This window comes from Gymnogyps californianus, chromosome 16 (assembly GCF_018139145.2).
Source record: "Gymnogyps californianus isolate 813 chromosome 16, ASM1813914v2, whole genome shotgun sequence".
Lineage (NCBI taxonomy): Eukaryota > Metazoa > Chordata > Aves > Accipitriformes > Cathartidae > Gymnogyps > Gymnogyps californianus.
The window spans coordinates 7,721,011-7,748,959 of record NC_059486.1 but is presented as its reverse complement, the minus strand read 5'-3'; the positions used below and the strand labels follow the sequence as shown (position 1 = coordinate 7,748,959).

General features: G+C 38.0%; 1 protein-coding gene across 1 annotated transcript in view; it reads left to right on the top strand.

The window, feature by feature from the left end:
- Positions 1-18,246: 18,246 nt before the first annotated feature.
- The window catches only part of ARVCF (ARVCF delta catenin family member), a 171,610-nt gene continuing 161,907 nt past the window's right edge, over positions 18,247-27,949 (top strand). The window contains 1 exon segment of the mRNA XM_050907019.1: positions 18,247-18,462. Coding sequence (XP_050762976.1) covers positions 18,247-18,462 — 216 coding nt within the window.

The window sequence follows — 27,949 nt, the reverse complement described above, 5'->3', positions numbered from 1 at the left end:
TTTAATTTTACTTGCTTGTATCATAGCACATTGAAGTGAATCACTATATGTTGGCTTTTGTAGTTCTATATTTCATACTTTTCTTTTAACATGCTATGTCTTTATCAACACATTAACATAGTTGAGGAAATAGGTGCATCTAGTTTGCCGAAGTTAGTTCAGCCATCATTTCCTTAATAAATGATTTACATCACTGTTAGCATGTAATGACTTGAGTAACATTTTATAGGCTGTTGTACATTTTCAGTCCTGACATTTTAAAAAGCCACAGTTCTTATCTATGACATGTCTGTGTACTGATGCATGGGCTCTTTACTGCTTTTGTAATATTTATATAAAATTTATTGGCAGTAACTGCTATTACCCAGAGCATGTATTTTGAAAGGTCTGTGTATCTATCCATGTTGACTGAGCTGTTCAGAGGGGTTTTGTAACTTTCTGGGCATTTTGCCACTGCTTCTGTCCGAACTTTGTCTGCCTTTGTATCCGCTGGTTTAGTTAATGGTTGCTTGCTTGATGTTAACATGCTGATTTACATTATAATTAAGAATGAGTAGGAGTTTATAAGGGAACTCGAAGCTCATAAGTAACACAAAAATAATGCTGTTTTAAATAAATTTCTAAAGATAATTGTAAATATTAGAATATCAAACAGCTTGTAGTCCGCCTCTTTTGATGGAAAGCCTTATAATGAGTGTACAGTGTTGCTGCTGTTAAGTGTGTCGTGTGGTAGCTGTGTTTGCATCACATCTTCAAGTGGAGAAACCTCATTTCCCATGACTGTTTCATATGTTTTGATGCAAGTTGTGACAGAGTATATACCCACATACTGAGTTGTATAATGTAGATACCTCATGTTTGCCATCTGATATCTTCCATAAAAGCAGAACTACGTTGTCAGTCAGAATATCCTGCGTTTCTCTGTGAAATAAAATAGCAGTTTAGCAAATAAGGATATAAGGTGAAGGAAGAAGGAGCTTAGGGAAAAAAATTCCTTCTCCTCACCTCCTTGTCTCTTGGTTAAGAAAAGTAAATCACAGCAGATGCAAAATACAGCTCAAAGAATACTATTCAGCTCTGCCTATACTTCTGGTGATTTGTGTGTGACAAAGCCCCTGCCGAGGAATACGTACGATTGGCGGGTATGAGCTTCTTGCAATCAATACGGACAAAACATGGACAGAGAAATTTAACTTGGGACCAACTGAGCTCTTTTCCACTGGTGTCTTTTCCATTGGTGTAACTCCTGTTAACTGAAGTTGTGCTGTCTGCAATACACTGCTGTAAGCAAAGAGAAACATTAGTTCCTTAAGGTTGATTTTGGGTTGTAAGTGTGCGGTGAGGGCTGTAGCTATGAATCAGCAGGTAGTTTTTCTGTTACCAAATAAACTACATCATCCAAATTCTTTATTAGTTATTTTAGTGCCAGAAATGCCAGAGAGAAGCTCATTTGTGTGACAGAAGGAGCCAAAGATACAGGCTTTCCATTCATGCCCTTGGCAAGATTTTGCAATATGTGCTTATAGTAGTATTGCAGCTGCATTGAAAAGTAGTCTGCTTGTCTATCCACACTATTTTATTCTCTCTCTCACTTATTTTGGACTTTACTACTTGCCTCACACTTGGCAGTTTTAATTGCACGTATTTCTATGCACAGGCGAGGAATCCGGTCAGTGCCACAGAATGTATTTCATTAGTGGTTTTGTGTAACGCTGTCTCCACATCACTAATAAGCAGGCTAGCGCAGCGTGAACCAAGGCCAACAAGTCCACTGAGTTCAGTGGATTTACCCATGCTTTACCTATCTGAAGACTGCTTCTCACACAACTGACTGCGCAGTAATAATTTTCAAGAACTGGGTGCATGTTCAGAAGCTTTTTGAGTAAGGGACCAAGAAGGTATGATGAGAGGATTACCAGCACAGTCCAAGCCTAGTGGATGATGCAAAATAAGACATTAAGAAAAACGAATGGTAGGACAGATTTCTACAGTACTCTCCATCATGCTGTTTGTGTAAAAAATACTGATCTGTCACTGCTGTATACACTTGCGATGGTGCAGCATCAAAATTTGTCCCTACGCTTTCCTATAGTCCAATAAGCCACTCACATTCTCACCACATTAGAAAGAAGTTTTAATAACTAATTATGTTCACTGAAGTAGGAAAAGAACAAACTGGTGGTTGGGATACAATTGTGCAACTCGCTGAATGGCAAGAAATTGTTTGCTGATAGATGCTTTACTTTCCCGTGCATTTTGCAGTGTCACTGTCTTGATGTTCTGTTAAGTTCCTTATTCGGAAAATGTTTATCTTAGTTATTATAGCTAGAGACTAATTGTCTAATTTCATTTTTTTTAGTCGTTTGTTGGCGAGCGAACATAAAACTGCTCAGAATCTCTAACAGTGTGACTGGGGTAATTAGTTACACGTGAGAGATAACAAGCAATTTGAAAAGGCATTACAGGTTTTTCTCCACCTTTCTCATCTGAGAGCTGTAAGATACTTGATTAAAATCAGTGATAAAAGTATATCACTGAAATGAAGCAGCATTTTTGTAATGAAGTACAGGTGTTTTATTAAATGTCATGTGGTCCAAGCTGGTGGGTTTTTCCCCCTCTCCCTCTCCCCTGCAGTATGGGTCATGTTATCAAATGGACAGCAACCAAGGGCTGAAAAAGGGACTTTGCAGTATAGCCATGAGCCTCAGCAAGCTCCAGGCTTCCCAGGATTTTGGGCTCAAGCTCTCAGCTGGCATCAGCCAATATAAACCAACACTTGGTTTCCCAATGTTGGTTAGACTGCACCCATGTGAATATGATGAGAATGGCATGGTCTGTCAGCATTAGCTGATCCAGTTGTTTGCCATAACCCAGACAGCACATTAGGGACTGTCACTCACAAGACTAGGTAGAATAGTGCCCGTCTTGCAAGAGGAGGTAGCCCATGTGGTTTTGAATTACTGTCACAACTCCTGCTGACCCATCTCTTTGTTTTATCCACAGTGTGGATGTGTTGTATTGGCAATGCAGCCTCCTCTAGACTTGCCTTGATCATCTACTCTTATCTTATCTTTTTGCTAAACTTTCTGGTTGCACAAGGTATTGAATGTTTTAACAAAAAATTCTGCTTAAAGAATAAAATGAAACAATTAGATTTGTATTGAAAAGACAAGTAGTTTTTTCTTGATAATCAACACTAAATTTCAGACTGTACAAATGTGATTATCACTAGAAGACCACCAGTAATAGTGTGGGTGTTTCTTTTCTGAAGTACCTGATACCTCATGATATTTTATATATATATATTTTTATGAGATCTTGTGAAGTAGGAAAATGCAGTTTCTTCCCAGATTATATGATAAAAAAAGGTTAAATAGCCCACAGCCATACATGAAGGCTATAGTGGATCTGGGTCTTACCCAGGATGTCCCAAGTCAAGACAAATGCCTTAGGTTGCTTGTCTTCTTGACTCTGAATCAACTAAAAGAAAAAATACAGGTGGAAAAGGAGGAAGGAAGGATCAAGCAAAGTATTTTTTCAGTAGTTTTTGTCTGCTCCAGGTGACACTAAACATAAATCATGAATTATTTCTGGCTTAAAAATGGAGAATATTTTAATAAAATACATAAAATTAGCCTACTTAGAGGAGGTAGTCATATTCCTGTTATGAGACAAGAGCTAAAAGAAATTAGGCTTCAAAGAAGCCCTCATCCTACATCAGAGATGTATAATTTTGTTTTAGCACCTGTTTGGTCACAGTGAGTCTGCAGGGTTGAAGTGTTTTTCCTTACTGATCACTGATATATTTATTTGGCCTTACTGTATCTTCCAGCCAAAGGAGGAGCGGAGGGGAAGGGTCTAATGATGAAACCATGTTGCAGGCTGGAAGTGGAAGGGTAGTGGCATGTCTGTTTTATGGGTAAACTTTAGCCTGAGTGGAACTAAGCAAGGATGATCTGCAGCAATCATCTACTTGAAATGTTCTTGGTCTCAGAAAGAGAGGAGGAGACTGGGAATCTGAGACAAAGGGTCCTGCTTGTTATCTGTATGAGAAACTTCTAGGGTACGAAATGCTGTAATGGTAACACTACCTGAAACTCCAACAAAAAATGAGATGTTGAAAAATGTTGAGTTCTTTCTGGTGAATTTCAAAGGTGAATGTCTTCCTGCCCTAATTTCTCTTATTTCCTGCTGCTAAAAGAAAAAATGTCAAACGGGATGAGGTGTATTTATGTAGCCACAGCTGACATTTTTAGAGTCACTAGATGGTATTTAGACCTGGATGACTGAAAATGCTATGGTGTATGCTTATGAAGGAAACATTTTTGGCTTTTAAATTTATGAATCAATGGGGAATTAAATATATATTGGATTAAATTCTAAGTTTGGAAATGTTTGATATATACACATATGGGTGGCACTGGGACAGAAATCAAGAGGATTGGAATAGCTAGTTAGCCAAACGAGCTCTTCCAATGGAGTTTACTTTCAATACTCCGCTTCTTTGGGATTTTCTTGGGGTTTCAGGTGATGGTGGAATAGATGCCAGAAGTAACACTTTTTTGTACACCAGCATGACTCAGGAAGGGAAGGGCAACCAAGGGGGGATACAACTAATAGATTTCCACTGTATTATGTAAATGTTATCAATTATTTAAAAATAATCCCCTCTTCCTAATTCCCCTAGATGGAATAAAAATGTCTTTTTTGTTATGTGTCTTTGTTTCTCTGACAGAGTTACCATCGAACCAAGGGAGAATTTCTGTCTTAAAGCCACTACAAGAAAAGAACACTATAAAAGGTATTGTGTCTCTGCAGTTGCTCACCAAGTCTCTTGAGTATTTTGCTGCTTTGTCATTATGTATGTTCTTAAATCATTGTCCTTTTAATTTTTTTAAATTATCTTTACATCTCTCAGAAGTTCATTAGTTTGCATGCTATTGAAGGCCTACTAAAATTTGTTTTAAAATAGTGGTAGAATGGTTGAGGGGCAGAAAGAAGGGAAATACCCATGATAAATCTTAAAACTGTGGAACTAGGACAGGAACCTCTGTAATTCTATATTGTGTTGAGAGCTGAGGCACTGGTGAGGGCAAAATTCAAGTGTTAGCTGAGGAAAACAGGGATGACAATTTTCTCTTTTGTGACTTCACACCATTTCTGATCCATGTTTCCCTTGTCCTTCTACCATGGAAATCCTCATTTAGTTTCATTCTACCCCTGACAGAGCAGGAGTGTCTCTTACTGTGTGACTTCTTCCTACGGCCACATTTACAGCAGATGGACTAAGCATTCCCTTCCTATCCTGTTCTCAGCTTGTGCTCGTGCTTTCCTAAGGTTTTTCTGTACCTGAACAAGCTAGATTAAAGGCTATCGTTATGTCTTGCATCCCACCTCTTTCTGCAGTAAGAGTCATAGTCTTATGATGTGTCTTCCTCTCTCCATTCCTTCCCTGCCAGCTATGTCTTAACCTTTCTTGAGATCAAAAGGCCAGTCTTCTGGTTGCTTGGAGGATGACCACAACCACTTTCAGCTGCTGTGAATTCACCTCAGTACTTTGGTGTGTCAGTTTTAAATCCGGGGGCTTGGTGGTGAATAATGGGATTAAATATTGAAGTACTCTGTTGTTTGTTTTCCTGAAATATTACTCCTTTCTGTGTACTGCTTTATTTTTCTCAATGTAGGTAGACTATAGTTTTAGCCAAGCATTCTTTGAAAATAATCCTCTCAATAACAAGTATCATGTTACTGATTTTTATAAAGTTCTTTCCATTTTCATTTGATTATTTTTTGATTAAAAATTGTTCCTTTTATATATGTCAAAACGGAAAGTGTATGTAGCCCATTTAAAGTTTCAGAGCTGTTAGTAGGAAGGATTCTCAACAGAGTTTACATTGCATTTACTGTCTGAATTGTTTGCTACTTACCTCTGTTACTTTTAACTCATTAAGACTATATAAGTGTTTATTATAGCTGGAATACATTCCTATTTATACAGTGCAGGATTTTCATTGTGATATAATAGAGGAAATTTGTTTTAAACATTTGAAATGGCTAGACAGTTAAAGCAAAATTATTATTTTTCCCACTCAGCACAGTTATCGGCAGAATAGTTATTAAAAAAGGATGTTTGAATAAAAAGTTGGTTCTTGGAGCAGATCTTCAGTGATCTGGAAGAAATATTTCTGCTTCCAAATATCTGTAATTAGGCACTAGTGATAAGTGCATTCCTGGAAAGAAGAAATAATATTGATGGGCGATACAAGCTACAAAAAGCATTAAAATTTAGTCAAAGATACAAAAGTAGTATAGCTGTGGAAGGGATGAGGTCAGTGTCTAACTATAGCTATCTGGAAGAAAATGATCTGTCCAAAAGACAATTGATAGTGACCCCCTAAATCCAATACTTTCCCCAGTTCCTACTGATTTTCAGATCAGGGTCAACCTCAGCACAGAAGACGTAGTTTAAATGTGGTAGTTGTCCAGTCGAAATGGAGGCTTATGATAAGTTCAAATTCAGAACAGGTTTCATAGGCAGGGAAAGAGGGATAGGGAAAAGGGGGAATCCCTGGAGGCTGGGTATGGGTGTTGGTATGATGCCAGTTCCAAGGTTTTGGTGACCTGTGCCACCCTTTCAGCTGCATACAGAGCAGAAGGGAGACATCATATCCCTGTGCTGTGCTGGCAGCCGTAGGGTTGCTGACGGATATCAAGCTGCTTGACCGTGTCTCCGAAGCCACTAATGGAAGAAACTTGCACAAAAACTTCCCTAACTGATATGAGAAACAGTCAAATTATTCTAGCTGAAGATTTCCTAAAAGAGAAATTCAGCCTGAAGGAAAGATCTACCAGGGAAAGCTTCAGCCCAAATGTTTAAATTTTGATGGAGCTACAAGCCAATGAATAAAAAGCTCTTATAAGAAAGATATGAATCTTAGTTGTGAAAACTGCTACTTGCAGTAATGTAATAAAAATAAGTTTTGATAAATGTATGAATGTAACAGCAGACTAAGCACAGCACTGCATTTCTGTTTCATGCAAGTGAAGATCTAAATGAGTAAAGACCGCTTGAGTCTGGACTAATCAATGGGGTTACTATGGCATCTTGATTTACCCAATGATATGAACGAGACTTGTCCTGAACATCATTCTCTGAAGGCTATTTTGACTGTCAGTTTAACCCCAAAGAATCCAATATGCTTGGCTAATTGAATCGAAAATGCTTCTGAGTGATAAAAGATTTCTGCTTTAAAGATTCAGCAATGTCTTGCACCTGAAAACAGAGAAGTTAAATTGGCAGTTCTTGTGACATTGTTTCTGCCCCTCAAACAGCCAGCAACACTCTGGAGCAGGACGTTTTTGCAATGTGTAACAAAGACTGTTCTGTTGAGAGATGTGCCAAAATCCGTCATATGGAATGATGAGTCTCTCGGAGACTGTCATTAAAATGTATCTGTTTTTCCTGCCTTTATATGTTTATGCATGAACTGGATGATTATTCAAGACATCAGATGAGCTAAATACTTTTATTTTGCTCAGATATTATTTATTAGTTCTCAAATGCATGTTTGCCTTGTAACACTAAAAAGCTGTGGTGTTAATCATCACAAACTTGGATTGCATCCTAAACTTACAAGGGTAAAATGAACTTGGATTGCATTTTAAATTTACAGATGCTGAAACAGTGAAGGGTCTATCACTGCCATCTTTGAATCTGCACATACAATTGCAGAAAGCAGATTTATAGTTTTAGTCTAACGGAGTAGGTTTACTTTGTGCCTCAGTCTTCCAAATTTAGCTTGGTGAAAAAAATACTTGATTTAGAATGAGACAGATGTTACTGGGGAGAATTAGAGCTAGTGGGTCTCATTCTGTTTCTTCCTCTTTTTGTATTGCTTTAATCTCCTCTTCGTTGATACTGTTCCTGGTTTAAAGCAATGTAAGGTCGAAATCTGGTTGTTTTTAATGAGAGAGGTTGAAGTATGGGAGAGTAATGCAATAGGATTGGTTAGTAAGCAGCTAATTCATTTGATTTAGTAGCTTCAAGAATTAAACATGAATATTGAAATTTTTTCTTTCCTGTTTATGCTAATGTTTTCAGTTCCCTGGTGGAGCAATAGAGCAGCCACACAACCCGCTAGATATGACTGTGAGAGTTAAACAAGACACACATTTAGAAAAACAGGAGAGGGTTTTTTGGTTGGTTTTTTCTCCTGAAAGCAGTAAGAAAACCACAGGGAAGACACTTGCTCTGAACACTTCAGAACTGTGATTTTTTTTTTTTTTTTCCCCTAGCAATGCCAGTTTGTTTATTGGCATAAAATGCTATGGGAGATATTAAGTATTTGATTCAGATGGGTTAAAAGATCTATTTCCTTTTGATGCATTTATTTGCATTAATCTTAAAAGTAGTAATTGGAAATGCCCTCATAAACCCTGAGATTGGAGCCCTAGAATTAAAAAACATTCGTTATTACTCAGGAATGTAGCTACGCAGTTTTATTAGCCTTTCTTCTACTGTAATCTACGTATCTCATTTAGCTGCATGCAGCCCTGTTCTTCTGAAACATAAAAGGAAGGAAATCTCTCAATAGCCTGAAATCAAATTATCTCTCTGTGTTAATCTACATGTAAAACACCCAAGCCCACTTCTTTAAAGGAAAATAGTTTTACTGATAAGCAAAGCTAGACTGTGTGCTTTGGATACAAGAATTAAGTGGATTTTTTTTTTTTTTTTTTTTGTCTGCAGAGTACTATCTATAGCATCAATTAACTCCTCATGGTTGGGATAAGTCATTTGACACATCTGTTGCTGAGCTTAAACCCTCACTGTTCTGTGGCGTCCCAGCTGGATTTTTTCCCTCTCAAACTGTGTAGTGAAATGACGATTTTCTAACTAATGGTAGTTAGTTTAAATACACTGTCTACTGACACTGTTACTGTAGCATTTGGAATAGATGAAGCAGGCTGTTGGTCTACCTAACTGCATAGCTGACCTGATCTTTGTTGCTTGCCATTGTGTTATTTATTTTATCTGTTAGAAGATAGCACAATAGTATCCTCTATGAAAGAATTATTATGACCATCTGCAGGATTTTCCAGCCTTGCTGTAATATTTCAGTTATTCCATTTTGCCAGTGAGAAACTGGTCTGGCTATGGAAATTGCTGCCTACCCACTGACTCTCTTGTTCCTGCGTTTTGTGAAATGGAGATTTAATGCTTGTAAATAATATGGCTGTTCTCAGCTGTAGTTCCCCACGTACAGACAGTTTCAGACTGCATTCCTGTCAGTAGCTTTTCTCTTAAAATGGAAGCCCTTTTACCAAAACTCAAAACATCTAGAAGCCAAGAAAAATAAGGATACTTGTATTGTTTAGTGAAATCTTTTAAGTATTCTGTGGAAGTAATTGCGTAAGGTTATAACAGTTTGTTCATGTGATTGGCTTATTTGTGGCCAAATTGGATTGTGTATTAATGAAGCCAAGCTTTAAAATACTAGGGGAAGAACTAGGGAGTGAAGTTATGAACTATGCTGCTTTTGATCTTTATCCTTCTCTCTCATTGAAATAGCCCTGTTCTAAGAATAGCCGTATTGATTTTTGGTGGCTCTGCTTGCAAGGTAGCCTCTACAGAAAGGAAATATTTCTGTCGAAAATGAGATCAGACCCAGTCCATCCATACAACCCTATGCAGACAACAATGCCTTGATAGTTAATTTAATGCCTGATACTATCTAGCATTTACATAAGCTGCTTGAGGTTTTTTTTCCTAGCTGCTTGGAAGACAGTATTCTAGTAAAATGGTTGTAGTGGAATTTTCTACTCAAGAAAAGTTTGCACGGATTGTCTGTTTCTGCTCGCAGCGGAAGCACAGTGGCTAAAGCGTCTATTGATGTCAGTGAGAATCAGATTGGGGTCAGAGGAAGCGGTGAAGCTTGGTACATATAGCTTCTGCTAAAAGCAGCTATGAGAATATTTGGAAACCTGAATATATATGAATCAGAAACGGACCACAAAGTGCAATCTGGTTTTAAGTAGAACTCCTTATTGATTTCAGTGGGGGAGACCTTTGAAAAATCAATGACATGCAGCAGCTTTAGGATGCAACGACGTGTTCTAGGGTGTTAAAGTGATCAGCCTATGAACTAATCAGGCTGGTAGCAGTCATGTTTGGAAGGTTCCAAGGCACAAGAAAAGGTGTCAGAGGTTTGAGAAGCAGCAAATTTACTATTCATATTCCAAAAGAGATAGCAAAGTATGATCTTGTTCATTCTAGCTTTAACTTCCAAGTTGCATTTTATTTCTACAGAAAAACAAAAAATATAAAGGAAAATATAAAAGTTTCTGGGGATATGTAAACATAGGCCTGTTCATTATAATGTACAGTATTAAGCAAATGGAATTGCTGAAATCATCAAAATACTCTGAATTTTTCCATGAGATTTGTGTACATCATTCAGCTCAGCTGGTTACTTCAGACTTGGCTTCTTGATACTGGGTGGGGGGAGCGAGGGAAGTGCTGTCTTCCAAATGCTACCCAACTAAAGTAGATAAATAGAAGTTAAGTTGTGCAAAACAGTGATTCTCTTTATTTAGGGAATGAAGTATTAATGATGCTAATATTTTCATGGTCGTGGCTGAGTTGACAGAATCAACACTTACTGAGATGGAACAATAGCAAGGGATTCTAACTGTAACATTCAAATTCAGCAGACGTATACTGAAGTCAGAATTCAGCCATCTCTACCTTGTTCAGTCTTTTGATATTTACAAGATTTTAAAAAAAAACTATTCCGCCTAGACACTCATTTGAAAATATATGGGGAGTGTTTGTTTACACAGAGAATTTATAGGGCACAGTGTGAATTTATAGACTATCACATACCCCATTAAACCTTAGTGTGGACACTTAGTAGGTGTGAAGTAACATGATGCCACTTTGCTGTGCTGTTTTATGCTTAATTAACACAAACACTGATCTTTGAAGGAAGTGTGGCATAACGAGTGCTCTGTGACGGAAGAGTTCAGCTTACTCAGTGTAGACAAGTTCTTAGGTCCTGGAGAGCAAGAGCTCTGCTTTAGAAAGGTGCTGTTACACTGTTCTGGTCTATAAATGACAAATTTCAAGGAGAAATGGAAATTTTTTACATTGGGTAAAAGTAATCATAGGCTAAAACATTTACTTTAAAAATTGCCCTTGTAAAAATATTTCAAATTGAAGTTTAATGCATTACTGAATTATTTATGCTATTATATGCATGCAGTTGTTAGAAAGGTGTTCTGTATTGCTCTAATTTATTTTCCTTTCCATTTGGGAGTACAGTATAGCAATTGAAATGTATCTTATTAGGGAAACAGAGCTACAGTATAATTAAAGCTATGTAGGCACACTGTATCACCAAGCCCTGAAATCACTGCATGAAATTTTGGAAGGAAAACCCAAAAAATTCCTCGTAGCAAGCTGCTGAAGGGAGGAATCATTACTGAAGGGAAGCTGTAGAAAGACGACTGGTGTCATTTAAACATGCACTGATTAATCCACAGAAGAGATTGTATTAGATACAAGAAAATTCTGTATTCTTTTTTGCCGAGAACTGTACCTTTTGTAAGTTAATACAATATGATTTCAGTGCTTTTAACTAAGAGGCTAATTAAGGTATTAATTTTTAAATGGACTGGGAACCATTATGGTAAGATTGGAGATGCTATGGTGCTACTGACCAGAGCCAGTTCTGTAGTGAGTGAAGTGTTGGAATTGTATTGCACGTACAAAGACGTATGTATGTCTGGATTCTTTTGTTGGTGTTGCCAAACCCAGATTGTAGTACGATATTCTGCAAATTTATTTGCAGAATGAATTTATTTCTACAAAATGACTCCTGTTGGATGATTGGATGAAATTTCCTACTGATGTAAAACCTCAGATATTACACATTTTTCTGCAATAATAGAACTGGTGAGCTGCAGTGTTCGTTGCTATGTCCTTAAGATCCAAAGTTTCTTCTCAAGGAGTTTTCCTGTTAGCATTTCCTCTGCCCTTGTTCCTTCCCTAGTTTAAGCCTTGTTTCACAGACTGCTTCTGTCCAAAGGAACAAAAAAACCCTGACAAGCTTTTTTTTGTTTGTTTCTTTTGACACCAACACAGTATGTCTGTCTGTGCCTATGAGAGAACTATGTTGAAATAGCTTTCTTTGTGAATTCCTCATTGCTATTCATTGGTGGAGATTGTCACGTAAGGGTCAAATTAGAACTCAGTCAACCAGAGCAGCAACGAGAGGAGCCAGGCTCAAGATAGATTTCGCCATAAGGTCTGAGAAGCAGTTTACTTGGAGTTTGTTATGTGTAATATATATTTATTTTATTTTATTTTCCAAAGTGTTGCTCTTTTGTCTGTAGAAACTGAATTATGCTTAATTTTTCCCTCTGATCATTTACTTGAGAATTAGTCTTTCCCTCACTCCACCTCCTGACTTTCATCTTTGCTCATATCTTTGCATGGTTTTGTTATATCTAGTAAGTTTAGAGCATAGAATTTACTTCTGTTAGTTTAAGAAAAACGAGTTTTCTGGCATGATGGTTCCATGCCCTTTGAGATCGGATCCATGCAAAGAAAGGATCATATTTCTGGTAATTTGGCTGAAACACAAGAATTGTGTTTATGCTGGCTTCAGGAAGGCAGACAGTACCTGGTCAAGCATAAAATCTGCTGGGGCAAAATTACTCTCTGAAAGTGTTCTGAAACATTTGAACCAGCAAAGTGAGTTTGTACTGGCTCTGCATTTCATGCCATGTGGTTGCAGCATTTTTGATGTGGTAGTAGCTCAAAACTGGATATACTGCTTCACAGAACCATGCCTTTGCGAAATGGATTCTGTTCTGTACATTCTCCAGCAAAAACAGGTTCTAAATTTGCAGTCGCTGACCCAGAGAAGTTTTGGCGCTAAATGTTTTAAGACAAAACAGATCAGAGATTTACAGAGCTACACAGACAACGTAATATCCCAAAACTACTTTCACTTGGGTTTCACATAGGATTAGATTACAGACAGGTAGAACAAACAAAGTGGCTGTAAGCTATTGTGCAGTGTGCATCTTTTAGAAATGAATGTACCCTCTCTAACAGGTATCTATGAAACGATCTTGAGCCATTTGTTCATACATCAGACATGGGGCCTCAAGTTGCGTGCCTAAGTAATTATTCTCATTTCTGAGAGCGTCATGTTAGGTTTCTGTGTTTTAAAATGTTTGGCTACAATATCCAGTTTTGTAACATTCAAAATCCTCATTCCAGTCCAGAGTTTTCCCTGATTTAGGACATTAACAGTAAGTCTCACAGGAATATGCAAGTATTGATCACTGATAACAAATCAGATTAACCAGGTTTTTTTTTTCCTTAGGAGTCTCAGGATTGGCTTCTCTGAATATTGTTTGTTTTTCCTCCAAGTTAGGAGGAAAACAGTATAATAAATAATTTATACAACATAGTGAGGAGAACCTGGGAGATGACTGTGTACAGAAGAGGCTGTAATACCTTATTAACTAACTCTGTCTTCTCTTTCCTCTCTCTTGTAGCTGGTTCTGCTTGAGGCTGCTCTCCTGCTTGTGTCTATACTTTTCTAGTCTTAGTGGGTGATGTCACAGCAGCTCTAACATTCAGAGCCCCGTCATCCACTAGGTGTGTATTGCTTGGTTTTCTCTGCATGTTCTCCGATATTGCATGGGGGATAACAGTCATTTTATGCTACTCATCTCTTGTGGCACTTCAGGGTGAAAATATAATTAGCATGCGTTACGCTTCAGTTCCATAGATTATTTAAGCCCCATTTTTGCTTTTATTCAGATGGTTTTCTTCCCTGTAGAAGCACATAGCTACTGTTTCCATGCATGCTCACAGGCCTTCATGTTTGCTCCTACAGCTGCTGAATTGCTGTATGTACAAGCTTCCTGTGGCTCATCATAGTACCATCTCTTGTCAGCAGGACCTAGTGGACTTGAATTGGGCTGGGAGAGAGCAATAGTGGGACAGCTATGCTCAGCATTCAGACTATTGGACCTGGGAAATCTCCTGTGTGCCCCGAGAGCCACTTCCCCTCCTGCTGAGAGATGCCTCTGTGATGTTCTGTAGCTGACTGGTGGACACTGCTCTCTTCAAACACAGCTCACTCAAGTACCCAATTGCCTTAGGCAGGCAGAATACTTTGAAAAGTGCAGTGGATTTGAGGTTCTCCAGGACTATTAGGATTTAGGTGCCCAAATCTCATAGAACTTGACCCCCCTTAATCTCAAGGGCTCTTTAAAAACTCTTGATTATCAGCTACATCCTGTATTAGCAAAATTAGTGTGCAGAGTTAACTCACTTTTTTTGCAGAGTACCAAGTGACCCTAGGCATGTCAATGTTTCCAAGAGCCTTCAAACTTGGGCATGAGCTGGGGTATTAGTGCGTAGGACACCCTTTTTGGGGGGTGATTTTCATCGCTATTGAGCACTTAAGCTGTATTGACTTACAGGAGGCCATTTGCTGCATTAGTTCTTCATATGAACAGTCAGAAAAAACAGATCCTCTTACTTTGCTCTAACTCTAATGCAACACTAATATATTTAGAGTCACGTAGGCAGGAGAGAGATTTGCTGCTGTCAGCGTAGCCTTTGACACTCTGTAGGCAACTGTTTGCTGTGTTTAGAAGTGCAGCCTAAGGAATAATCTTTACCTGGCTGCTATAGGTCTAATATTTTCATTTATTTATACCCTTTTCAATGTGCACTTTAATTTATTTACAAATGGTAGCAAATTGCAAGTGGCAGCCTGAGTAACTAACTCATGAGTCAGTACTTTTATTTTTCTCCTCTAGTCTAGACTGCTGATAATGTAAATTGTTGAAACCCTGGGTAAATAATTGGGAGTGCAATCAACAGCAAGCAAGAATTTATCTGCTAATAAAACATTTGAAATACAGGAGTCTGTCTTTGTCGAACAGTTCTTAAAAGGCAGTTATTGGTCCTGCTGTGTTTCTGCATAGCAATTAGGATTTTTATGGTCACTAATTGTACATCTGAAAATTTACACAGTTTATTTTCTGCCTGTGTTTTTCTTTGCACAGAGAAAAGAAGCACAATATTTATGGTTGTAAGGAGGTTAACATATTTTCTGCATGGAGATCTCTGTAGCTCTCTAGAGATTTGTACCATTTATAGAACCCAAATTTTCTAGGTTCTCTCATGTGTGGCATCAAGGGCTTATACCTCATTAACGATTTTCTGAATGGGATCTTTGTCACATTCGCAGAATGTGACTTTAAAGTTATATACCAGCTCAGTCATCAACTATGACTTTTATTATTAAAGCTATTACTGCTTCAGAATCTGTATTAGAGGAGGTGCTTCTCAATTTGTCATGCTGCTATTGGTAATGCTTTTCCTTAGAACAGAAACTTGCATTATATATTCTAAAGGGAATCTGTTTTTTTAAATTTAGTTACTGTAGTTTACATCTTGTCATCTTCTTCCTACATCCCTACTTGATTCACTTTTTGAAATTAGTCCATAGAAGTATCCAGCCTCTTGGGCCCCCAAAAGATAACGGCTATGTCATATCATAGTCGCATGTGAGAAGGAGTTGTTTTAGCTGTAGACAGTGAATTGCCTGAAAGATGGACCCCTGCGGGGAGCGATTGAGGAAACCTGAGTTCCTGCTCTGCAGCACCTCTAAGGAGCCTGTCTCCATTCATTAATCCCTGACCCATCCAGACTCTTTTTTTTTTTTCTTGGGCCTGGAACATCCCCTCATCTGAGGTGTATTTGCATCTGTGTGTCAATCAGGCTGTTCCTCTGCTCTAGCATAAGGGCAGTGATAATTAGAAACCAGGTAGCTGTCTTTAAGAATATATAGTTAGAAATGCCCCCCACCCCAACCCCCATCTATGTTCTTCCCAAAATATGACTAGTGCCTGAGTCTGTGAAGTCCCACTTCTTTCACACTCCCTCTAAGGAGTCTGTGAGCATGTCTGCACTAGGAGGAAAGACAACAAACAGAGCTGTCTCCATCTGTGCAAAGCAGGGAAGCACAAAAGCAGAAACGTGCAAGTTGGCTGCACATGAGCCAGCTTAGGTCCAGAAAGTCTGGCTGTGTTTATGTGTAGCTGTGCCAGGGCTAAATCATGCTGAGACGTAGCAGGTGAGTCACGCAGTCCTGTCCTGCATCATACAGACTTCCCGTGAGTCACACTATCCTTTTAGATGGTTGTGATTCTCCTTTGCAGAAACCAACATACTCTCTGAAGGTTTTATAGACTTTTCATAATCTAGCAAAACAAGGTTCAGAGTGGAAGGTCTCTGAAGTTGACAGCTTGGTCTGTATTTGACTAGTTTGTGACATCTGGAAAACCCTTCGGTGGTTTTTGGTTTTCTTTCAGGATCTCAATAGAAGTTAAATCAATGCATAAATGAGAAAAGTCACTTCTGCTTACTGGTCTGAAAACATGAAAGGCTTAAATCATGGTTAGATGTAAACATTATGAGATTAATACATAGTAATCCTTACACTGTTTCCAATGGGATTTCATATCACCCTGATTCCTTTCAACAGGAACTCCCTAGGAGTTAACAATGAACCACAGAGCTACTGGCAGGTTATTTCTCATGAAATCAAGGTGTATGTCATTGGGTTTGGGTCTGTTACTTCTGCCCCAGTGTCTTTTGGGCCTGTTGGATGATTTCAACCACGTATGACAAAAGAAGGGAGACCTTGCGCCTACTTAAGAGTTTCCAACAAACTGTGTGAAAACATGCAGCTTAGTACCTACTAATATCCCTCTTTTGGGAACATAACAGTTTATGACCACATTATCACTAGCTACCAAAGAATCAGCACAGGAGAGAGACCTGATAAATCTAACAGTCATGGAAAACACATGAGTCGAGAGCGTGCATCACCTAAAGGCACTGAACAATGATATGGAAAGCTTCAGGCAACCAGGGTTTGGTACTATCAGTGCTCATGGAAATCCTTGTTGATAGATGGAAAACAAAGAATCTCTGGCAGCAGGAAGAACCACTCACTATTTGCACATCAAGGGACAATTTCTAGGGACTTAGCTCTCAGCGCAGAATATGAATTGTTCTTGAATTACAGGAGCTGGAGAAAATTCTGCCTCTGCTCATCTCAGAGGTGCTCTAAGTAGTTTAGTAGTAAACAGTAGTAAACTAGTTACTTGTTTAGCTTTAGTGAAAGGGTTCTGTTGAAGCCACCATTTAAGGTTATATTATGTTGCGGATTTTATACTCTTATGAAAACATTTTAAATTATGTTCACATTATAGATCTGTGGAATCAGTGGGGTGTTTTGCTGCATGCACCATACAGATGGAGATAGGGTTTTAAATGGAATACTTCATAACCCTGCTAGAGAAGACGTAAGGCAGAAGATATATCTCATCTAGCTGGTTTCTGAGTTGTTCTTTTTCCTGCATTGAGAGACAAGCAGTCCTATATGTTTTCCATGGAAGATGTTTGATTTTGGCTTTTTCATTTGCATTATTAGCGAACAGCTGCATGAAGGACTTTCGTTGGCTACCATGCTGAAATCATCAAGCACATTTCAACTGCAATTGCCCTGTCTGCATTTAAAAATATTTTCCATATTACAGTGTACTCCTATAATTTAAAAATGAAAACTGTTTTCAGCTACTGTCTGCTAAATTGGGGGGGGCGGGTCCACTCACTTGGGAAAAATGAACACAACTGTTCTCTTGTACTGTGAAGTTTCTGTCTTTAAAAATGTTAAACTTATGCTGTTAAAGACAAAAATTCCAGGTGTCTATAGTGAGAAAGATTGTGCTCCTCATTCCCTCCGAAGCCATATCTTTTTTTATATATTTCTTTTAAGTACATTATTATTTGCACAGTGAAATTAGCTTTGCAAGAGGGATGAAAACCCTTGTCAGAGCAATTTTAGCAAAAAGATCAAAGGAATTAAATATAAATTCTCTCCAAGGTGAGCATGTGGGTTTTTTCTTTTTTGAACAGGGAAGCCTTGGATGAATTACTTTTAATTTAAAATCAAATGGATGGAAAGGAAGTCTTTTCAAAGAGCATTGCAGTTTGCTTCTTATAGTGAACAATATTTTAGTGGGGTGACTAACAATGTGCATTTTTATTTTTAACCTCTGACCTGTGCCCTCCCCACCCCTTTACCTAACCCTTTCCATTTGCCCTGGTCAGTTAACAGGCAGGAGCATTTGAAAACAATCATGGATGACTATGATATCAGGTCTGCTGCCAGCATTTTAGCATCTGTTAAAGAGCAAGAAGCTCGTTTCGAGCGGCTTACCCGTGCACTTGAGGAAGAGCGGCGCAATGTCTCCTTGCAACTTGAGCGTGCCAGTCAGCCAGCAGACCGAATGAGCATTTGCAACATTGGCAATGGTCAGCCACTGGCAACCGCCTGGCAGCAGCTTGTACTGCAGGTAACAGCCTGCTCATTTTACCTGTTGCTAGAGTTCACCTATACCAGAATTTCCCATTCCGGAAAGTCAGGTGCATCTTGTTTGTCGTCAGCATTTCATTCCGTAGCTTGTCGTCTGACACCCCAGAGTTGGTATGCTTCATCGATTAATTTGGTAGCTCAGACTTCAGAGCCTTGGCTTAGAAGTTGCTCTTACTTCCTCTTAGCTCATGGGATACTTCTAAAAATGTATGCATCCTTGAGTATTAAACCCTAAAGAGAGATCTTCACACCCTCCTCTAAGTCTATGCACTTGCTGTAAGTATGGTGATGTGCTGGTGATTGAAAAAGAAGGCTGAATCATAATCTCCATGGCAAATAAAATTTCCATTAGAAATAGTTGGACTTTGAATAGACGGAACAGCATGAAAAGCAGGGATTTCCCTCCTGCAAAGTCTTATTGTTTGTGTAGGGAGGGCTTCATAATTTGTTTCTCATGTTTATAGAATTGATAGACTTTATTTTAATGATGCAAACTGGCTTTGTGGTAGCCTTAGATTTCCAAATATTTTTTTGCTTGATATGTGTTCTTTAACTGTTTAAATGTGCAATGATAAACTACTTACATCTTTAAATTACTTAAGCCCGCAAATCACTCTAACATGCAAGGTAAGTCATGCAGAAGCAATAGTACTGTTTGTGAAGGTCTGTTTCCTAAGAAAACATTGTTCAATTCAGAGAGAAACTCCAGGCTATGGGGATTCTAAAAGTTGTTTCCCAATTACACCAGACTGTTTTACAATTATACTTGCATTGAGCTGTATTCAGGCAGACTTTACATTATATTATGTTAGCACAGCTTTTCTATTAGCAGCTGCCGTGTTTCTGTACGTGTAGATGCTTGAATATGGGACTTCATGTGAAAGGAGCAGCCTGCACTGGTTAGGCTAAAAGTCTGACAGTAGCTGGTAGGAGCTGTAGGTTGTTATCCTCTGACTAGCAGCTGGGCTGGGGAAAGGGAAGATGTGGTTACATATTTTTTTAATAGAAAAAGGACAAGTTCACCTTCACTTTTTCTGAATGACTTTGTGCGAAGTGCCTGATTAATAGCTCCAGAATGAAATTCCTTATCCACAAAACTGATGAAGCATGAGTTTTCTGCAGTGTTACGGCTTAAGGTCTAACCACTTCCAAGAAAACTGAATAAAAGAGTTTTAAGTTACGGGGGTCTACATGACTCTTATGGAGAAAGAGCCCCTGTAAGTGACCCCAGACTGAATCTGTGTACACTCAGCTGATTGCCACTGGGCGAGGGGAGCTTTAGTTCATAAATAATTAGTGTTGAGGTTTTTAGAGTAGCTTGTATATGAAATAAAATGGCTGAATAGCTAAATATGCACAGTTAAGAATTAATGTAAGGTTATTTCTGTGAATTTTCATTAAATGTACTCAGAGCCAAATTCCTCCTTGACTTACTAGAATTAATTAAATAGTGTTGAAATGAAGGATGAAAGCTGTACATTCAGTCTTATGCAGAATATGTAATGATTTCATCTTTATTATTATACATTGCATTTCATTGTTAAGAGTACACAAAGCAAAAGACACTCTATAGTCTGCTGTCTGTAAGGATTGCTCACGCACTATAGTGAAATGCAACTATCTCTGAAGCTGTGTTTCAGTGAGGACTGACTGATTTCTGCTTATCACCCTATTCAACCTTTTGTGTAAGTAATATTACAAAATAAGTAGTAGCTTTTCCATTTGTAAGTTGCATAGGTGATTATATGTAATCTAGTTATTCTGAGTAGAATTTGGGCAAAAAAATGAGGGTTACCTCCATTTTATGAGAATGCCGCATAGTCTTTAATGATCACCAGGCATCAGTTTTCCATGTTGTTGGATTGTCAAGGTGGAATCTGTCAGAGGGATTTGTTAGGGAAGTGTGTATAGCCAGGGCTTTGTTAACAGAGTCTGTCTCAGTACTTTTTTGTAATATACGCTCCCAAACTTATTCCCTTCTTAGAAAAGAAAATTAAGGTTTTTGGTTGTTTTTTTTTTTTAATTTTAGAAAAGGAAAAATAGTATATAGGCAATGTGCCAGAAGTGTAACAGTTTTCTGAAGTCCTCAAAAGACAAAATCAAGGTCTTACGCAAATATCGATTCTAATTAATTCATTTTGGATTTTTTTGCTGGCCGCTCTTTTTTTTTTTTTTTTTTTTAAATACCAACTTTAAACTCATTCCATAAAAACAGCTCCTTGTCCTTGGCAGCCCATTTAGCCACTTCCTTCACATCACTTACTGGTGAGTTCTGCCTGTTCAGTGTGAATTTAGAATACTCGAATGGAACATGTGAACTGTGATGCACTTGTTGACATTTGCTGGGAGTGTATATGGCATTGTGTCTTTTGGTACCTGACAAGAAAAATCAGATCTGCAAATGAGGTCAAGGATGTGCTGTAATTGCCAAAAAACATGTGCATAGACCTCTTAATTTTACATTAAGAAAGTGTGGGGGATTTTTCTAAAAAGTATCTTAAAGTTGTTAAAGGGAGAAGTTGATTACTTGGACAATCTAAACAAATCATTAATGGTTTGTTCAGTTATTAATTAGAAATAGCTGAGATTATTCTTTAACGGGAATTTTTCCCAGAGGAGGGGTTTCTGGGAGATACTGTCCTCACAATAAGAGGTCCTAAATGTTGCTGAAATGTCTCCCATTAATATTAGTGAGAGTCTTCTATTGAGGTGGTGGCCAAAGCATTCGTGTTTTCATAGTCCATTGTAGAAGGCAGTGCCTGCCAAACCTTCAGGCTGTGCAGAGGTTTTGTACCCATCTCTCCTTCCTGCAAGAGGCAATAATGAGCTACTGGCATACGGGCAGCTAGCTTTAACCAGCACAGTTTCTGGTGAAGAGGGACAAAAGTGCTGTGTGTGGTTAATGCTGTTGAACAGGTGGGTAAATGTAACTTCTGCCCTATGTAGCTCCCCCAGTGTTAAGGGTGGCTTCAATTAGAGTTTGTTGCTGAGTGTACAGCCAGTGACATGAATTAGGGTGTTTCAAATCTAGAACTTCTGGAAGATGTGCAACGTTATACATGCATTACTGCGGATTTTGAAGTGGTCAAATAAAGTGGTCTTCCGGACTAAGAACCCTCTGGACAAAAGGTCATTAGTTACTCAATGAAAACCTTTGCATTACTCTGAAAAATGTAACATTCAATGACATTCTAATCATAGAGCTTTTATGTGGTTAACAAAAATCTCCTAAAAATACTTCCAGTTTTTAAGGATGTTCTTGACTCTGTTCCCTACTCTGGCTTTGAGTGGTGGGAGCCACATGGCTGGCCATTGCTATTTGTTTCTGAAAGTGAAAATCTGGTTGTACTAAAACAGAGCAGAGCTGTCAATGTGTATTTATGTTTCCTTCTCTAATTTTTGCAGTAAAGAATGTAAAAAAATATTTTTTTGGTTGTTACAGTATCCCAAGCTGTGGGAGTCTTGGCAGTCTTTGCCTTTTTATCAGTTTACCAATGCAGGCATAGTCCAATAAGCTAAGTCACTGCTGAGTAGCACCTATAATGTGTCTTTCTACGTGTTAAAATATCTGGTTGATAATGTTTTTTACAAGCTTGATAAATCTTAATACTCTTCATGTGTGAGGTATTTAGTTTAATCTACCTGGTTCTATTTAACTTTTTTCAAATCAGCCTTCTGCTGCTCTTCACAGTGGGAACTAAAGTTGGACGGGGAGAAGATATGAAAGTGCATGTGTAGGGTATGTACTATAGCAGCCTGAATGCACAAAGCTGCAATATTATCACTGGATGGCTAACCATTCAGAGCATAACTTTTTAATAATAAAGAATATTCTCTTTTTTTTTTTACTTTTATTAAAACATCAGACATGTGAAACTTACTAAACACAAGGCTATATCCTGAGTTGGTTTAAATTGGCATGGCTCCATGGGTTTCAGAGAAGCTCTGTCAAGTCTTGATCAGCTGGGGAGCTGAACAACAATGTTTGCATTCAAAGATTGTTTCCCCATTGGTACACATTGACAATTTCCATTCCTGTTAATGTTTCATAACCAAAATAAAGTACAGCATTCAATAAACCTCTTTTGCCAACAAATACACTGTAACAATACTTTGACTTAAGTGATTTTGCAGTGACCTATAGGGATTTGAGAGGGGTTCACGTTATAAAAAAGGTAGATACTATCCCCCTTCTTACAGGTAGGAAAGCTGTGGGAGTTGCCAAATCTCTCATGGTATAAATAACAGAAATCAGCGCAGCTGGTGTAGAGTCTTACTTATCAGATTGACTCTTATGCCTGTAAGAAGTAACATAAGTTGATCTGAGAAGTCTTTGCATTGACAAAATCATCCAATAATTAAAAATGTATTTCATTTGACTGTTATTTCCATTCTTTTAGGTTCCTTGTGGTGGGTTTGTTGGGGTATTTTTATGTTTGTTTTTTTAGATATATCACCTGGTACATTTGGCTAAGGAGGTACTAGAATAGATTAAACCCAAAATGGAGAGTGTGTGTGCGCATATATGTTAGTATCATGTAGATATTCCCACATGCTTTTTACAAAGCCTGTTATTAAAAAAGCCTGTCGGCATAAATTCACTCTGGTGTGCATTTTTTTTTTCTTAGAATGATATTTTTGTTTAAAACCTAGTGGTATTAAATTGGTAGTCTTGTTGCAAGTTTTATAGAATTCTGCTGTACTTCGTGGAATACTTTTTACACATTGAACAGTAGTTCCCATAAGAAGGAAGCTCTGTTACAGTCCTGATGCAACAGAATTGGTAAAGACTGCCGAGGAGTAAATAGTGACTGAACAGTGGCTATAGGGTTTGTGGTATGCTTTCTAGAGGTCTGTCAGTCAATAACATGTGTCAAGAGACCTATGACTGCAACTCTGTTAAATCAGTTTTAGTGACTAGTTTCTTCCCCTAAAAGGAGTGATAAAATAGCTTCGTTTTCGAAAGCAAAATACAAGTTTTGAATCCTGTTTTGACTTTAAACTTCAATCCAGCCAGCTTCACTGATCAATTTTTGACTCAGCGTTAGGCCAGCAGCTTCAAAGGTTTCATCCTGTCAATCTGTTGTGCTTTTTCACACCATGTAAGAATCAGGCTTGCTGAGATTCTTAATGGTGAAGTGTGCAAGTGCATTGTATGGGCTGAAATTTCTAATAATCAAACCAAGCTGAATCAGCATGATGTGATACCGATGAGAATAGCTTAATATCTCATATTTATGTAGCTATTACACCCAGTAATATACATTCTTATACAAGCTTCTCACTTGTAAAGCCAGCCCTGTGCATGATTGTGCAATTGCAGTAGCTAACGTGCCATGAATATGGTGTTGGAGGCAGAACTGGGCTTGTTTGTACCTTTTGTAATACCGTGCACAATAATTTGGTCCCTTAGACGTGATTGAGACAGACTTCTCTGAAATAGGGCTTGTAATTATGACATTTATAAAGGCTTATTAATGATTCACTGAGGCCTGCTCTACAGTCATTTTGTAGTAGCTTCACTATTTCACTACAGATTTGGATTTTTTTTTCTCTCTCTGTTTTTCTTGAAACTGAAGAATATAATTAGTGTGATGCCAGGTATGGTAAGTTACAGTGTTACAAATGCATCTTGTGTAAGTCCTTGTGTAAGTAAGTGGGTTGTTCCCCTTTATGCATGGCCATCCTGAAAGTGGTGGAGTTAGAGCAATGCAAAAGCTGTTGCTTCTGAACTGAGGAAATACACACAATAATAAATTGTTTAAATACAAATCAGAAAGAAACAACTTAAATAATTTAAGTGATGAGGTTTTTGAGTCAGTCTTTTTTTATTGCTACTGTGATTATTCATTTGTTAAGAGGTATGGTAATAAACACAGGCTCAAAATTCTCTATCGTATTTAATTAGTGTCCTACCTCTATAACTGGTAAGAGCTTTTTTCATATGTTTCTCCAAGTCTGACATATGTTTGACCATGCTTTTTCATAAATTGATATATAGTTCTGTTGCAATAGTAACTTTGTGTTTAACCAAGGTATTAACAAAATAGAGTTGAAAGGAAGGCAGAGAGGTAAGTGGGAATGAAGAAACTTAAAAGAAATCACATACTGGTTTGTTTGGGGTTTTTTTCTATTAACACCCTCGCTAAAAAAGACCTGCAAACCCCCTCCCAACAAATAATACCCCAAAAGGCCATCTTGAAATGTCAGTAATCAACCAAGTTAATAAAATTTGTTTTTTCTTCACTTTGCAAATGTGATTATAGCTGTTCAAAGAAAATCAGCTTATGGAAAAAAGCTACAGAATATTTTCATAGTTACAATTTGGATCATTTATATTTCAGCTTATGTTCCAGAGAAATAACACCTGTTTAAAAACTAACAAACACATTTTCCTTTTTTTTATTTTTTTAGGCAGGTATTTTGTAGCCATAATTAAGCACCAATAGTCTTCAGTCTTTATGTTAATGTGCGGTACCTGTGACTTCTGCCAAAAATGACATTTTGTGAATTGAGGGTCAGTTTCAAGTAAAAGGTGAACTCTACAGCACGCCAGAACACATGGCAAGAATTAAAAAAAATACAAGATTAGCTCAAATTGCTTTTCTAAGAAAATACCGTCAAGTTAACCTTTCTGAGTTACAGTTAGGGCAACAATAGCTCTTCTGTCTGTATTTCATTACTTTTATTTAAGATTCTCTGCTCCACACTGACATAGTACAGACTGTTAGAATATAGAGACTGTTTCCAGTGCTTTGATAGTAAGAACATGGGTGCAATAATATTGTATATATGTTTGAACATATGCTGAGAAGAACCAAAAATGGGTTCTGAGCTGCACTGAGTCATTGGCTTACCTTTTTTCCTCTCTCCATCTCATACAGAATGCAGTTCCATCTTTGCATGTAAAGTTTTATGTAATTAGTTCTAGTTTGTAGTGCCTCTTGGCTTCCTTTGTTATATAACATATTTGTGCTCATATTAAGGGACTGACAGCGTGGAAAATGACTTTTTTTTTTTTTTTTTGCCTTACAGGTAAGGTCAGGTACACACAACAATGCTGTCGGTTCATGACAGCTCCCCTGTGTTACAGTACTATTTCCTGTTACAATGCCAAATACCCAGAAGAAAACTCATCGGTAGTTAACCCATGCATGTTCTACTTCTCCTAGTACCGAGCAGATTGCAAAATGTTGAAAGAATTTGTAGGGATAGTCCTAATTCCTTTATAAAACCAGTTGAAACCATAGAAATGCAAGTTCTGATTCAGGGGTACAGTACGGTTTGGTGTGGGAGTCATATTGTGCCTGTTCTCCAGCCAGCTGCTGGTGCCCCGGCTCTCAGCTCCCCTATCTCTGTAATTCAGCTCTTGGGTTCTTTTGGCCTACAGATCACTGTGCAGTTACACATGCACTAGCTATGCCATCAGCCTGATCCTGTAAATTCAGTACGTATGAGTAGTCTTATTGAATTTCTAGGAATGACCTGGGTCAGGTTTCAGCTTCTGCATATGTGCAACTATTCAAAGGTTCCGGGGGGGAAGGAGGGGGGAGATTTGGGAATATGATTCCCATGGGAGAATGAGTTCTTAGATCAGAATTCAGTGTGAGCTGAGAGATATTTGCAGCACCTATGAATCCCAGCACAGTTAGGAACTGGACCAGAAGCCGTTACTCAGCTACTTTTCAGGCAGACGTGTTCCCCATGCATGAGGTATGATCCCGTCTCTGGCTTCTGCTGCATTGGAGGCGATAATAGTTGAGTTTAGCTTGGAGGTTGGAGCTTTTGCTGACTTTTTTATGGACATTGTCCCATCTCTGTGAAAGCATCAACTCCTAGTTTACAGTGAGAGTCAGGATCTTTTGCTGATAGCTCAGCAACAGTGGAAACTGGAAGCAAGGAACTGATGTTTCTCAGGGCCAAAGTACTGCAGATGGCTTCAGACAGTGTTCCTAAGCCAGCCTGCACCTTACAGGAATTCAGCCAGAGCAGTAGCTCTCTTGGAATTACTGCAGGTGTTTCAAATAGAGACTTTCCAAAGTGACTGTATGGCATGTTGCACCACTGTGAGCTCAAAGAGCTCCTGCTGTTTGCCTTTCTCCTGGGATTACCCAAATTCCAAAAGACATCCTAGAACCTGCTTCCTGTATTGCAGGAGGAACGCGATAGCACAAGGCTAACAAAAAAAGAGAGTTTGTGCAACAAGCATCATGGCATGAATCGTATGAGAGCCTCTGAAAGATGGACTCAAGTAATATTCCTGCAAGAATTTACATTTCCTGGTTCTTCTATGTCTTGTTATAGCCTCTCCCCTATGATTATTCTTCAGTTTTCATTTAAGGCCTTAGATGGTAAAAACATGGATACAAAAGTGAATGGGAATATTAGCATCAATTTCAGCAACAACTAAGAAGATTTGACCAGCTGCATCAGAAGCTGTGAAGTGCTTTCCAGAAGGGATTTATTTGATAAGTGAGCCACCTAAACCCCACTTATTAGAGTTATTTGGGGCTCAGATCTGCTGGCATGCAGCAGAATCCACTCAAAATCTGATGCGTTATCTGAGAAGTGTTTGTATAAAACTTTGTCAGCAAATCTAGTTTAAAAAGTAGATCCCAAAGGATTCATTAAAAAATTAAAAAAAGGGAACCCAGCAACTGAGAAACTGACCCTCTGTCTGGTAAGGAAAGAATTATTTTATTCTTTCCAACACAATTAGTTGTTTTTTCAAAATTTAATTACATACTATTTTATAGATTTACATGTGTGGGTTGAAAATACGTCTTTTAGCTCAAAGATGCATGCCTTTGCAGAAATCTCACTTTTCTCTCTATCATCAACAGTACCTCACTGTCATGTCTCATGCTTCATCTCTTAAGTATGTGCTCTGCAACTTTATATGGTAACTGCTAAATTCCAGAGTGCAATCTAATGTTTGTCAGCAGGACAGCAACTGGTTTATGCTAATGATTGTAATAGTGCAAAGCAATGACCACATTTACCCTAAGCATCTCAGAAATATTTTTGCAGTTTCATTTGCCTTGAAAAGTCTCAACTTCTGTTGTTTTGTGTGAATTTTTATTAAATGAGGTTTTGGAAGCAACTGAAAGGCAAGGATTTTCTTATTTTGTTTGCCAAGATTTATGAAAGAATATTTTTCCACAACTGTTAACCTTTCTGGCCTGGAACTGTGCCAGGTTTAAATTAAAATTATTTAATTTGAATGACAAATTCATAGTTTCATAACAATTTTCCATGATTTTACATTGCTTTACTAATAGAACTATGTTTTCTTCTAGAAGTACATATAAGAGAAACACATTAAAAATAAATTCTGCTTGCTGTGTGTACCTTATTATGTAAACAGGCATCTAGGTTGTTCTTTGCATGACATCTCTGAGTGTTGCAAGATCAGTAAGTATAACTGCAAGTAATTATTAAAAATGTCTTAAAACGTGAACATTCAA